The 13249-nt window shown below is 51.8% G+C and overlaps 1 protein-coding gene across 4 annotated transcripts in view; it reads left to right on the top strand.

Moving 5' to 3' along the window:
* Nucleotides 1-13249, top strand: part of SPECC1 (sperm antigen with calponin homology and coiled-coil domains 1) — a 108910-nt gene that overhangs the window by 75430 nt on the left and 20231 nt on the right. For all 4 annotated transcript variants that reach the window (XM_081844079.1, XM_081844078.1, XM_081844077.1 and 1 more), the window contains 4 exons: nt 1375-1475; nt 4147-4228; nt 8152-8305; nt 9192-9294. In XM_081844079.1, coding sequence (XP_081700205.1) covers nt 1375-1475; nt 4147-4228; nt 8152-8305; nt 9192-9294 — 440 coding nt within the window. The remainder of the gene's footprint in view (nt 1-1374; nt 1476-4146; nt 4229-8151; nt 8306-9191; nt 9295-13249) is intronic.

Here is a 13249-nt window from a genome sequence, read left to right as displayed (position 1 = left end):
GCCAAGTCGAACCTTACGTTTTAGACTGAAAACAAGGTGTTCTGCTGGATCAGACCAGCTTCCCTGCTTCCAACAGGGGACAGCCAGTTGCTTCTGGGAATCCTGCAGTCGGGCATTACAGGGCTTTCAGGGTGGATTTAAAAGGGGTTGGGCAAATCCATGCCTAAGGATAAGGCTGTCAATAGCTACTAGCCACAACGGCTAGGCCCTCCCTCCACTGTCTGATGCAGAACGCCCCTGAATACCACTAACTGGGAATCACAAGTGGGCAGTGCGCTGTTTGAACTCGGGTCCTGCTTACGGGCCGCCCATTGGGGCACCTACAGTGGTGCCCCGCAAGACGAACGCCTCGCAAGACGGAAAACCCGCTAGACGAAAGGGTTTTCCGTTTTGAAGGCGCTTCGTAAAACGAATTTCCCTATGGGCTTGCTTCGCAAGACGAAAATGTCTTGCGAGTTCCTACGGGGTTTCCCCCCTTTCCCCTCCTTTTCCTAAGCCCTAAGCCGCTTATCAGCTGATCCGCTAAAAGCCGCTAAACTGCTAATAGCGCTAATCCGCTAAGCTGTCAATGGGCTTGCTTCGCAAGACGAAAAAACTGCTATACGAAGAGCCTCACGGAACGGATTAATTTCGTCTTGCGAGGCACCACTGTAGTTGGCCTGTGTGAGAACAGGATGCTGACCCAGATAGGCCTCATTTGGCCTGACCCAGCAGCCAGACTCTTCTTGCAGCCATTTATAACACACTGCCTTCCATTAGACCTCACTTACCATCAGTGATGGCAGCATGTAGCCCTAGGCCTAGCTGGCACCAAGTTAGCCACATTGAGGGCAGGATACTGGCCTAGATTGACCCTCTTAGGCCTGGTTTATATCTGGTGTCCATTTACCGTATATCTTGCTGCCCTCACTCTCCATTTGACGTCACTTGCCATCAGTGACGGTAGCGTGCAGCCAAATCCAGTTAGCCACTGTGAGAGCTGGATGCTGGCCCAGAAGGGGCCTCCTTTGGCCTGATCCAGCAGCCAGGCTCTTCCCGCAGCCATTTATGTCACACTGCCCTCACTCTCCATTAGACCTCACTCGCCATCAGCGATGGCAGCATGTAGCCCTAGCTTTGGTTGGCCACAGTGAGGGCAGGATGCCACCCTAGATGGGCCCCATGAGGCCTGGTCCAGCAAGGCCGCCTCTTCTTAGGCCCATTTACATCACCGCACTGCCCTCACTCTCCATTAGACCTCACTTGCCATCAGCGATGGCAGCAACCAACACCAGCACCTCGTCAGCCACAGTGACTTGGCGGGTCCCCTTTTGGTTGGATCAGTTCCTCTGCCCTTCCACAAAGACCAACCGGCTGCTTTCTCTTCCCTCACAGGCGGTCCGGGGCAAAGCGTTCCTGTCCACAAGGTCTCCCGGAGCCCCCTCAGCGGCATTCCCACCAGGACAGCTCCGGCAGCTGCCGTCTCGCCCATCCAGGTATGGAAGAAGCAGCCCCCCTCCCTTCCTTTGTGGTCTTTGGGTGCTGGACGGACTTCAGGGAGCCTTTTATGGCAGGGGAAGAGAGAGATGGGGGGGGGGGGGGGGAGGTTCAGCACGTCGCCACCAGGAAGGGGAAATGGATCTGTTTGTTTCTTTTCTGCAAAGGCACCAAATACCGGCAGATCAAAGCGAAGCCCTTGGTGGGCCCCAGCGAAAAGCCCCCCCCCCCCGCCCTTCTGACCGCCTCTCGGAATCCAGCAGCGGAGGTCACTTTTGGGGCCGTCTTCAAAAAAATAACAACGATCTGGTTTTGATCTCCCCCCGCCCTGCTCCCAAGAGCCCTAATAAACAATAAATGCTCAGGGCGTGGGCGGTGATGGGGAGGGCAGGGGCCAAAACCTTGGGGCGCGTGCAGAGAGATATGCAGAAGTCGGGAAGAGAGAGCCAAGCCAAGAGCCAAAGTCCCCTCTGTTCAAAGGGACCCGAAGAGTCATCTAGCCCAACCCCCTGAAATACAGTGGGGAAGTGGATTCAGTTTTCAACTCTAAATCTATTTCCAATCTGACCTTTTTCGAAAATCCTCCCACCCAAAAGGTTTTTTAAAAGGTTTTAAATGTTTGCCTTCCTTCGCTGCTCCTTCGGGTTTGTTTCTTCAATCGAGTTTTTTACAGACTCGGACAGATAAATGCCGTGATGAACATTGCACGTGTTGGGGCAGGTGGCTGCTGAGTTGTGTCGCTTTCCCTAAAAAAATAAAGCAAGATCCCCGTCCTCCTGGTTCTGAGTTAAAGTTTAGCAGAGTTTCTTTAGGTTTAGCTGAGATGGAAGGAAAAGATTTATTGGACCCTAGGAAGCTGCCTTATACCATTGATCCATCCAGCTCAGTATTGCCTGCACTGACTGGCAGCAGCTTCCCAGGGTATCCGACAGGGAGTCTCTTTCCCAGCCCTTGCCCAGAGTTGCCAGGGATCGAACCTGCGGCGCTGTCTTCATCTAACGCAAATGCTCCACTGCTGGGCTGCGGCCCTTTGCCCTGCCTCTCCTGACACGCGATTAAGATCGGTGCTGAGTGTTCGCTGTCCTCCTGCAGACACTCTGTGTTCTCCCTGCCCTCCGTGTTTCTGTTCTTTCTTTACTAACTGCTCATCCTCAGGTGAGCATGCAGAGGCACACCCTCCCCTCTCCCTCTTCGGGAATCGTCCACCCATCCCTGAGCACCTGGGGTGATATGACAACCAGCTTAGGGTGGCACTTTCCAGAGTGAGCCAGCAGGGATGCATCTGGAGGAACTGGTAATTTATGAAACGATGGAAGCAGGAGGGGAGACTCCCTTCCACCCCACCCAAGACAGGTGCTCCATTTGAACTCCCTGGAGGAAAAGGTGGGACATCAAGGTGGGATCTACGGGCGTAGGGTGCTTTACAAATTTAATAACAAATAAAATAATAAATCATAGAATCATAGAGTTGGAAGGGACCCTGAGGATCATACAGGCCAAATTGAACCTGCAACCTTGGTGTTACCAGCACCACACTCTAACCAACTGCGCTATGCAGGCACAGTTAATAATAATAACAACAGTTTGGGTCTATCAAGGCGCACACTGGACTGGCTATCATCCAGGTTTAAAACAAGACAGGAACTGGAATCCTGAGGGAATCCAAATTCTTTGCCTAGGGGGAAAAAAGAAAAATGACTCGTGTGATGTGCAGGAGTTGTTTTCAAAAGGCCTTGTGAGGTTTTTGTTTCTTTTACATTTTTGTGCAGCCAGACAAGATCAGTGGCCCGGCAGCTGGTTTAGGCCAGTGGCCCATCTATCTAGTCCAGCCTCCCGCTCTCTCGCTCTCATCTTGGCCAACCAGGTGCCCTTCATGGGAAACAGCGGGACCTGAGTTCAAGAGCCCGCTCTCCCCTCCTGCGGTTTCCAGCAATTGGTATTCAGAAGCATGGCTGCCTTGAACCCTGGAGGCAGAGTGTAGCCTTCATGACTGATGGCCCTTCTCCTCCATGAATCTGTGTGAAGAAGTCTTTTAGAAGACAGCTGAAGGCAGCCCTGTTTAGGGAAGCTTTTAATGTTTGATTCATTACGGTATTTTAATATTTTGTTGGAAGCCGCCCAGAGTGGCTGGGGAAGGCCAGGCAGATGGGCTATTATTATTATTATTATTATTATTATTATTATTATTATTATTATTATTATCTGTCCTGAACATCCCAACATCCAGCTTCAATGGGTGTCCAGTGATGTTCTAGTGTTAGGACAGAGAGAAAAGCTTTCCTCTCTCCACTTTCTCTGGGCTGGGCATAATTTTGCCAACTTCTCTCATGTCCCCTCTTATTTGCCTCTTCTCCACATTAAAAAGCCCCAAATGCTGCAACCTTTCCCCGGAGGGGAGGCTCTCCATCTCCCCCAATCACCCCTCTGTGCCTGGTCGGTGTTTCCATGAAACAAGCCCCACACACATCCCTGGGGGCATATTCTCCCCCACCTCCCGATTCAGAGCAGAATCTGCCTGGGGGGAAATTGGCTGAATGTGTCTTGACAGCAACCAGATGGGAGCTTCCTTCTCCTGGGGGTACGTACCTTCTGTCTTTGCAGATGTATGGTTTAACCAGCCGTGTAACCAGCTAAATTCTGTGGTTGTTTCTCTCTTTGTTTTGGTTGCAGAGACACTCCACCTTCAGCAACCCAAAGCCCTCTGGGAAGGCCTTTTCCAAGCACGCTGATCTTCCAGAGCTTCCCTTGGCAGGTGAGTTGTAAGAATAGCAAGCAAGGCCTTCTGGATGCAACACTCCCGCCTTCTAAAATCAAGGGCTGCCACAAGCCAGCTCCCCGCCAGCCTACCTTCAACCAGCCCCAATTGCCCTGCCTTTCTACTCGCAACCAGCTCAGGGGGTGGCTTCCTTCTCTATCTCAGCGTTTCTCCTTGCAGAGCCCATCACGGCTTAGGACCCTCGTACCTACGGGACCGCCTCTCCCGGTCTGCCCCACGGAGGACCTTAAGGTCCATAACTAGCAACACCCTAGAGGTCCCGGGCCCTAAGGAAGTCAGATTAGCCTCAACCAGAGCCAGGGCCTTTTCAACACTGGCTCCTCCGGCTCTGTCTCATGAGACCAGGGCCCTGCAGGATCTGATTTCTTTCTGCAGGGCCTGTAAGACAGAGCCTGGCCTTTGGCTTGGAATCAACTTGATCCCCTCCCCCTCTTTCTTTTTCCCTTTTCCTTCTGTGATGAACTTGGAGACTTCCCTGGCTTTTTTCTGGCCTACGTAGGACCAGTCTGGATAGTTAGCCTTGGTGAAGACTTGACATTTTCATTGTTGAGTTTCTGCTAAAATGAGGCTGCATTTTAATGTTGTATTTTAATCTTGTTTTTTAAGTTGTATTTCAATGAATTGTTTTCTATTTGGTGTTAGCCGCCCTGAGCCTGATCTTGGCTGGGGAGGACGGGGTATAAATAAATTTTATTATTATTATTATTTAGGAGGATGCTGGGTGCAAAATGAGAGCCAATTGCCTCCACCTGCCATTGGTTCTAGCGCCACCTACTGTTCAGCTCCCTGCTTTCCACCCTGCCAGCCCCAGCAAGCACCAGCCAGAGCAGAGGGGCCGACTTTCTTAGTTGTGACTGCATGTGTGTCCCCCCCCCCCACCTCTTGCCACTAAGATGGGCGGCTGGTTTTGAGCCTGACATGATCAGGGCACTTAGACTCCCTCCCCGTGCAGTTCCTTCCTCTTTCTCAGCGCTTTCCCTCCCTCGGTGCCCATCGGGCAATGCTGTGGCTGGGAAGGATGAGTCACAGCCAGCCAACCTCCCAGGCCGCGTGTGTGTGTGGGGGGGGTCCGCTTCCTCACCCCCAGTGCCTCCCGGCTCCTTTTGAGAGAACAGCAATAGCCCGTGGGGTTCTTCAGCGATCTGACAGCAGCCCAAGCTCCCCTTGTCCAAAGACATTTGAATCCCATGCGTTGTGTGGGTGTCATCTGCTGAAAAGAGCATCAGCCTCAAAAGGCACTGACGGTGCAAAGGCCGGCCGGCTGCACACTCTTTGGTAACACTGGGATTTAGGGGGACAGCCAACGAGGCCGAATGTTGGAAGACTCAGGGCAGATAAAAGAAAAGTCATTTTATTCATTTATTCAGAGTTGTAGGTCAACAAATGACATATCTTAAAACCGAATAGAGTCGCAGGCCAAAATGCATACATATGTATGGGCGGAACAAGCTTGCAAGTAATTTGCAATTAAGAGTTGTGTATCTCTTTTTGCAGTGCGGAAAGAGAACCTTGCAACCCTGTAGCTGGAGCGTTTCTTATCAAGTCCCACCGAGCGCCATTGGGACGTTCCGCTGATTTTATGAGTAATCTTTTCTGAGGGCAAATGTGTTCCTCTCCCGGTTACCTACGTCAGGGCTGATGGGATATGGAGGCCGAGAAGCGCCATAGAGGACCACAGGCTCCCCACCTTCTTGCATTGTGAATCTCTTCTTCTTCTCTAACTAGGAGACTGCAGCCGTCAGTATGAGGGGTCAATCCACTCCTACAGGCAGCAGCAAGATTCTCCATTTTTGAGTGAACATGCGGGGGATTACAGGCAATCCCTTTCCCCCCACAGGGGTTATGTTTCGGACCCCATGCACATCGGCAGGATCCTTGTAAAGTGTTCTGCCCCGCCCTGCCCCATTCTGCCGTTTTAGTGACATTTTAGGGTCACTTTGGGGTCCGGCGCTGTGTGTGTATGCGCAATCACATGCAGATTATTCGTTGCCTGTCTTCAACTTCAGGGCAGGACTGGCAGACTTCTGGTTTGCAGGAACCCCTATTTTACTTAGGCACTCCCCCAGTGGCTACAGTATGTTCTACCTTTACTCTTGAAGGCATTAATGCCTCTAAATCCCCATTGTTGGGAGTCACCAGAGTGCGGAGAGTGCTGTTGCGCTCAGGCCCTGCTTGTGGGGGCTGTTCCTTGCGGGTGTCCGGTTTCTCCCACTCGAGGCAGCTATGCCCACCAACCTGGGGGGCTTTAAGAGAGGTTTAGAATCATAGAATCACAAATTCACAGAAGAGGATGAAGCTGTGGCTGGCTGCTAGCTGCAATGGCGATGTGCTGCCTCCCCTCTCGGAGGCAGTATACTGGGGAATCGCAAGCGGGGAGGGAGTTGCTGCTGCACTCAGGCTCAGCTTCCGGGGATTCCTGCTGTGGCATCTGGTTGGCCATCGTGGACTAGACGGGCCTCCTTTGCCCGCTGCTCTTGTGACATAATTCTTATGCTCGTGGTTTTTACACTGACTTACACAACCGGCCCACCTATGTCAGTATTTTCCACTTCCCCTCTGCCCCTTGTCCAACGGCACTGGCAGCAACCAATCCCTCCAGCGGGTCTCCACACGCCCAGGTTTCCTCGGGATGGCATTGGTTGCCTTTTTTAGAGAAGCAGCATTTTAAAATGAGGAACCAAAGAACCTGGGGAAGAAAAAAAGGAACATGCCTTGCTCTACGTGCAGGGGGGACTTTTTTCTCAGAGCTGCCACGAGGGTCATTAAAAAGGGTGCCGTTTCCTGGATCTTCCTGCAGTTGCAGAACAGCCATTACCTTAATTGAGCAGATAGTCAGACACAGCAGAGGAGGAGCAGAGGGAGACCGCAGGCGTCTCCTTGCTGCAGCCGTGGAGTAAATGGCCAGGGAGGATCTGAGCCAGGGATCTCTCGGTGGGGTGGGCAGAGGTGGGGGGACTCCTGTTTACTGGAACAGCCATAAGACAGCAGGATGTGTGACGTCCTTTTGTTAAGTCCTCTAATGCTCCTCAGTCGTTGCTTCCTGTATTGCAAACTCAAGCCCCCCCTGGGCCTGAACGTTGCGTGGTCTTCACTTCCCTCCTGCAGCCCTTGCTACAAGGCCACCCACCGCCAACCTGGTGCCCGCCAGGCATTCTGCGCGGCAACTTCCATCAGACCCCAGCCAGCACGGCAAAAAGTGTGCGAGAGAGAGAGAGAGCTTAAGGCTAAGCTTTGCAGCAGCAGAAGAAAACATTTATCTGCGTTTACTCCTTTGCTGTAGAAAAGGGGTTGTCTCTGAGCAGGAAATGCAAGCTTGGGTTCACACATGGAGAGTGTTTGCTCCATGCGCCAGAGCCCTGAGTGGTGGGGGCTGTTTGGAGGGAGACCCTCCTCTTTGCAGGGGGGGTTGTGTGGAGGGCAGAGGTGTGTTCTTGAAATCAGCTCATAGAACAGGGGTAGGCAACCCAAGGCCCAGGGGCCAGATGTGGCCCAATCGCCTTCTCAATCCGGCCCACGGACAGTCCAGGAATCAGCGTGTTTTGACATGAGTAGAACGTGTGCTTTTATTTAAGATGCATCTCTGCGGCATAGGAATTCGTTCATACTTTTTTCTCCAAAATATAGTCCGCCCCCCCCCTAAGGTCTGAGGGACGGTGGACCGGCCCCCTGCTGAAAAAGGTTGCTGACCCCTGTCCTAGAATCACAGAATTGTAGTGGGAAGTGACCCCCAAGTCCCTGCAGGGCAGGAATCACAAAGAACCCCCAGCAGGTGGCCCTCTGCTTAAACAAGGCAGGAGAGCCTTACCGCCAGGCATAAACCAGCAGCCCCCCCACCCCACCCCAAGGAGGCATCATGTCTGCAAATGACGGTTCCGTGTCTCTCTCCTCTCCCCACCAAGACTTGCTGAAAGGGAGAAGTGAGGACCTGAAGCCAGACCACTTTCTCCGCAAAAGCCCCTCGCTGGAATCCCTGAGCAAACCGCCCTCCATGTCCTTCTCCGGCAGGATGCTCACCTCCACCCACAGCGGCCTGAAACCCCCCAGCAAGCTCAGGTAAGCGAAACGGAAGCTGAGCTGAAAGAGAGAAAGGAAGGGGGGGAATGGAGGCTGCCTTTGCCTGAGCCAGGACATTAGGCCCTATATTGCCTACACTGGCTGGCAGAGGATCCCAGGGTTTCAGGCTGGGTTTCCCCCCAGCCTTGCCTAGAGAGGCTGCCAGGGACTGAACCGGGGACATCTGGCATGTAGTGCTGGTGCTCTGCCACTGAGCCAATGCCTCTCATGGGTGCCCATCAGTGCTGTCTGTCGGTGCTGAGCGACAGAGCTCCTGCCATGCATGCGGAATCATAGAATTTTAGAACTGGAAGGGGCCACGAGGGTCATCTAGCCTTGCAGTGCAAGAATCTTTCACACCACGTGGGGCTTGAACCCACAGCCCTGAGATTAAGAGCCTCATGCTCTACTGATCGAGCTCTGCAGCCTCAACTCAGACGTCACCGGTTCAACACCTAGTGGCACCTATTTGTTTATTTTTAAGACATAAAGCTATTAAAACGCCACCAAATCATAAAATGCAAAGCAGATGGCACACACGGCCGATTTTAGCAGCGTAGGACTGAGCATGCTCAGTGGTGGGCATGGCCATTTTGGGGACGGGGAGGGCATGATGGACTCCCCCAAAGAGGGCACAGCTGGCTAAAATAGGAACCTGCCACATTTCCCCTCTCTGTGCATTTTCCTTATAGCAAATGTATAAATTGGCCACCAGTTCCCCAACATTGGTGCCGTTTCTGTGGGGCTGAGTGTATGGTGTGTGTTTTTCGGTGTGGGGGGCACATGGGGATGGCAGCCATCCCTGGCTCCTTTTCAGAGTGGTGCAGTCCAAGCGGAGTAACAAGGGAGGTTCGTTAACAAAACTTTTTCCTCTTCCTGGTTCCAGCGTGGAGAGGAAAGACCCTTTGGCCGCTTTGGCGAGGGAGTACGGCGGCTCCAAGAGGAACGCCCTGCTGAAATGGTGTCAGAAGAAAACAGAGGGGTACCCAGTAAGTAAATGGGCAGCTTGCTTGCGTGGGTGGCTGAGGTGTTTGCTTGTCACAAAGGGGTCATTTTGCCCCAAAGCACCACTGTGGCAGCAGCCAAGCACTTTCCTTCTGGGTGCTAATAATAATAATAATAATAATAATAATAATAATAATAATAATAATAATAATAATTTATTATTTATACCCCGCCCAGGTGGCTGAGTTTCCCCCAGCCACTCTGGGTGGCTTCTAACAAAACACTAAGGTACAATAACCTATTAAACATTAAAAGCTTCCCTAAACTTTTCAGATGCCATCTAAAAGTTTGGTAGTTATTTTTCTCTTTGACATCTGGTGGGAGGGCGTTCCACAGGGCGGGTGCCACTACCGAGAAGGCCCTCGGCGCTGGACCTCAGTTTGGAGCCTGCATTTGGGGGGGGGCATGGAGTATCTTTCCCTTTGCTCCTCAGACAATATGTGCACCCTCTTTCTCCAGCAAATGCCGATTCCCTTGGCAACATGGGAATCGCTTCCCCCTAAAAATCAAGTTTCCCGTCCTCATGATTCTGAATTAAGAGCTGGTTTATGTAGGAAGCTGCCGTAGTCAGACCCTTAATCCAGCCAACTTGGTATTGTCGACACTGGCTGGCAGTGGCTCTCCAGGGCTTCCCGACAGGAGTTTTCTCCTAGACCTGCCCGGAAGTGTCAGGATTGAACCCAAGACTCTCTGCATACATGCTCTGCCACGGAGCTATGGAAAAAAACCCACTCTCGGACGCAGAGCTTTTAAGCACAGACCTTGCGCTTGGAAAGAGCAAGGCAAAAGATAAATGTGGATTACGCCCTGGCAGCAAGTGAGACTCTGGGCCAACTAGCTCAGCAGTGCCCACACTGACTGGCAGCTCCAGGGCTTCCGGCAGGGAGTAATTCCTAGCCCTCCCCGCACATCTGCTCTTTGAACCTGGGACCTTCTGCATTCAAAGCAAGGGTTCCTGATCATTCCACTACAACAGTTTGGCTCTTTCCCCCCAAGTATACAAGCCAGCCTGCTTATTTAAAGCAGCATTTCTACAATTAATGCATTTCAACACATTTTGCAGGCTGTGTAGTAGATTGCCCTGTCTCGGAGCAGGCGAGGCAGGACACTGCTGGCCTCGTTCGTTGCTGGGCTTACTTGGAATTGAAGGTCTTAGAATCATAGCAGATCTGGAAGGGACCCCAGGGGTCATCTAGTCCAACCCCCCCGCAGTGCAGGAATCTCAGCTGAAGAATCCCCGACAGATTCCTAGGGCCTGACCTGTTTCCTGCCCACACACCCTGACTTCTTTGCACAGAGATCAGGCACCTATTTAAGGAGGCACGTATTCCCATAACTCTGCGGGGAACTTAGATGAGACCTTGCCTCAAAGCAAGCGCCTATCCAAGCGTCCGGTGGTTTTTGTTGCTTTTAGTGCGGGGGGAGCAAGTTTGTTGCGCAAGACCTCCCGATCAGCAGCAACTGCGCAACACAAACTTGCCAGTGTGTGATTGAATCCTGCCCCAAAATACCGACAATCTGGAAAGGGCCCTTCGTCTCTCGCTTCAAAAAACAACCACCCACCTCTCCAGTCCAAAACACACACACACACACACGTCCCCTTGGTTCAAAGGACAGCAGAATTCCTTTGGTTTATTTTTAATTTTGGCTCTCGGAGGGATCCCTGTGGTTCCTGCGGCAGCTGCCCAACCCTCTCTAACAAGGCGGCGGCATCTGTAATTGTTGGCCGAAACTTCAGCAAGGCATTTATTTTATAGATCTTTCTCTTCCTGCCTCTGTTATCTTCAGAGCATCAAACAAACGCCACACGTTTGCCTTCTTACCCTGGCAGGACAAAGCTCTTTGTGACATGATGGTGGTGGTTGTTAGGGGGAGCACTGAGCCCACGAGGAGGGGCGTTGTGCTACACAGCTTATGCCTTCCCCCAAAGCGAGCTGACGGACTTGTTCATTTTAAGAACATAAAACCACAAGAAGAGCCTGCTGGATCAGGCCTCTGGCTGTCTAGCCAAGCACCCTGTTCTCACAGTGGCCTGATGCGTATTTAGCAGATTAATTGCACTGCAGAAAGCGTGCTGGGGAGACCACACGTTCAGGAAACAATGAAGAAACACAAAAATATATTTTGCTTGGCTTTAATTACAAAAACAAAAACTCCTCTTACATTTAATCTTTACGTATGACCCATCCATTCACCAGAGTACTGAGAGAGGTACACGCTGCTCTTTCATAGCTGTCAACTTTTCCCTTTTCTTGCGAGGAATCCTATTTGCAATAAGGGAATTTCCCTTTAAAAAAGGGAAACATTGCCAGTTATGTGCTCTTTATATACTATACCCAATTGCTGACACAGATTAATTAATGTGGGAGGGAGTTCCACAGTTTAACCATGGCGCTGCGTGAAGAAGGACGATATTCTACCTCCACTGTCAGGAGGCAAATAATGCCACTGGGCATCAGCTGCTGAGAACTGCATGTGGGGAGAAAGCACTGCTGTGGGGCTCAGGTCCAGCCACTGTGGGAACAGGAGGCAGGACTAGACGTGCCCCCTTTGGCCTCATCCAGCATCCAGGCCCTTTTTGCATTCTTATGTCTGGATGGCTTTATCTGGAATGCATCTTGTAAGGGTTTTTGAGAGAATTCACCGACTAACCAGCTGGATAGCTCAGTTGGTTAGAACCTGGTGCTGATGACGTCAAGGCTGCAGGTTCGATCCCCGTGTGGGACCGCTGCATTGCAGGGGTTGGACTAGATGATTCTTGGGGTCCCTTCCAACTCTTAGGATTCTGTGATGCATAAGCATGGCGTAGTATATTTCAGACTGCAATCCAGAGAAAAACGGAAACAGATCTGTCCGGCCCTGCTGTGACAACTACACCATATCCAGATGCATACGTAAAACGTTGAAAGCAGCCTACGACACGGCGTCAGTTACAGCAAGGGATTTTCCGCCTTTGATAGCAGTGCCTTTGGCTTCCACGTGAGCCCCGCTCCTGGTCTCTGGCGTGGAGCCCAGGGCAACCCCACTGGGCAGGCCTGAGGCCTCTTCCTGTTGCCACGAGCTGCTCTTCTTGTCTCCTTCACCCTGTTGACATTACAGCCAGTGACGTGACGTCTTGACGCCTCTCGAGCTCCGGATTCCCCTCTATCCCAGAGACCCAAATAATTCATTTCGTGGAAGCAGATCTGTGGGTGTTGATGGAGCCATGTTTCTCTCCCCCCCCCCGCCCCCCGCCAGACCCCTAAGCTTAATCTCTCTTGCTGAGAAACTGATGCCTGCGAGCAACAGGGAGGGGGCACCCCCCAGGCTCCGCGCTGCCGGTGGACTAATAACTCCTGTTCTTTGCTCTTGTCTCCTCGCTCTTAGTCTCATTAGCCTCCGTCCTCATTAATCACGTCATTAGCATTCGGGTCATGATTTAAGTGCTCCGGCTGTTGTTGATCCGACGAAGAGGAGCGATTTGTCATGGGGCCAAAATCATCCAAATCCAGCTTCTTATCTTAGAAGACAACAGCCCTAACCTAGGGATCAAGCGGTACTTATCTCTCTTTCCCCCCTCAGGGTTGCTGGACACACGCGAGAAAGAGAGAGAGAGAGAGAGAGAGAGAGAGAGGGCTCGGCCTTCAACAGAGCCAGTGTGGTGTAACTGGAGTGTCGGACTAGGACCTGGGAGACCAGGGTTCGAATCCCCACTCAGCCAGGAAGCTGACCTTGGGCCTGACCCTGCCTCTCTCAGGCCAGCCAACCTCACAGAATGGTTATGGGGATTAAATGAGGAGAGGGAGAACCACTTTGAGCACCTTGCAGGAAATAATAACTCCCAACAACTGGGGTATTTAGATATATCAGGTACAGGAAGAACATACTATAGTGGTACCTCAGGTTAAGTACTTAATTCGTTCCGGAGGTCCGTTCTTAACCTGAAACTGTTCTTAACCT

The sequence above is a fragment of the Podarcis erhardii genome, assembly GCF_964252035.2.
Source record: "Podarcis erhardii genome assembly, chromosome: 16".
Lineage (NCBI taxonomy): Eukaryota > Metazoa > Chordata > Lepidosauria > Squamata > Lacertidae > Podarcis > Podarcis erhardii.
Note: the sequence above shows the minus strand (reverse complement) of the source record. Positions and strands in the feature narration are given on the sequence as shown.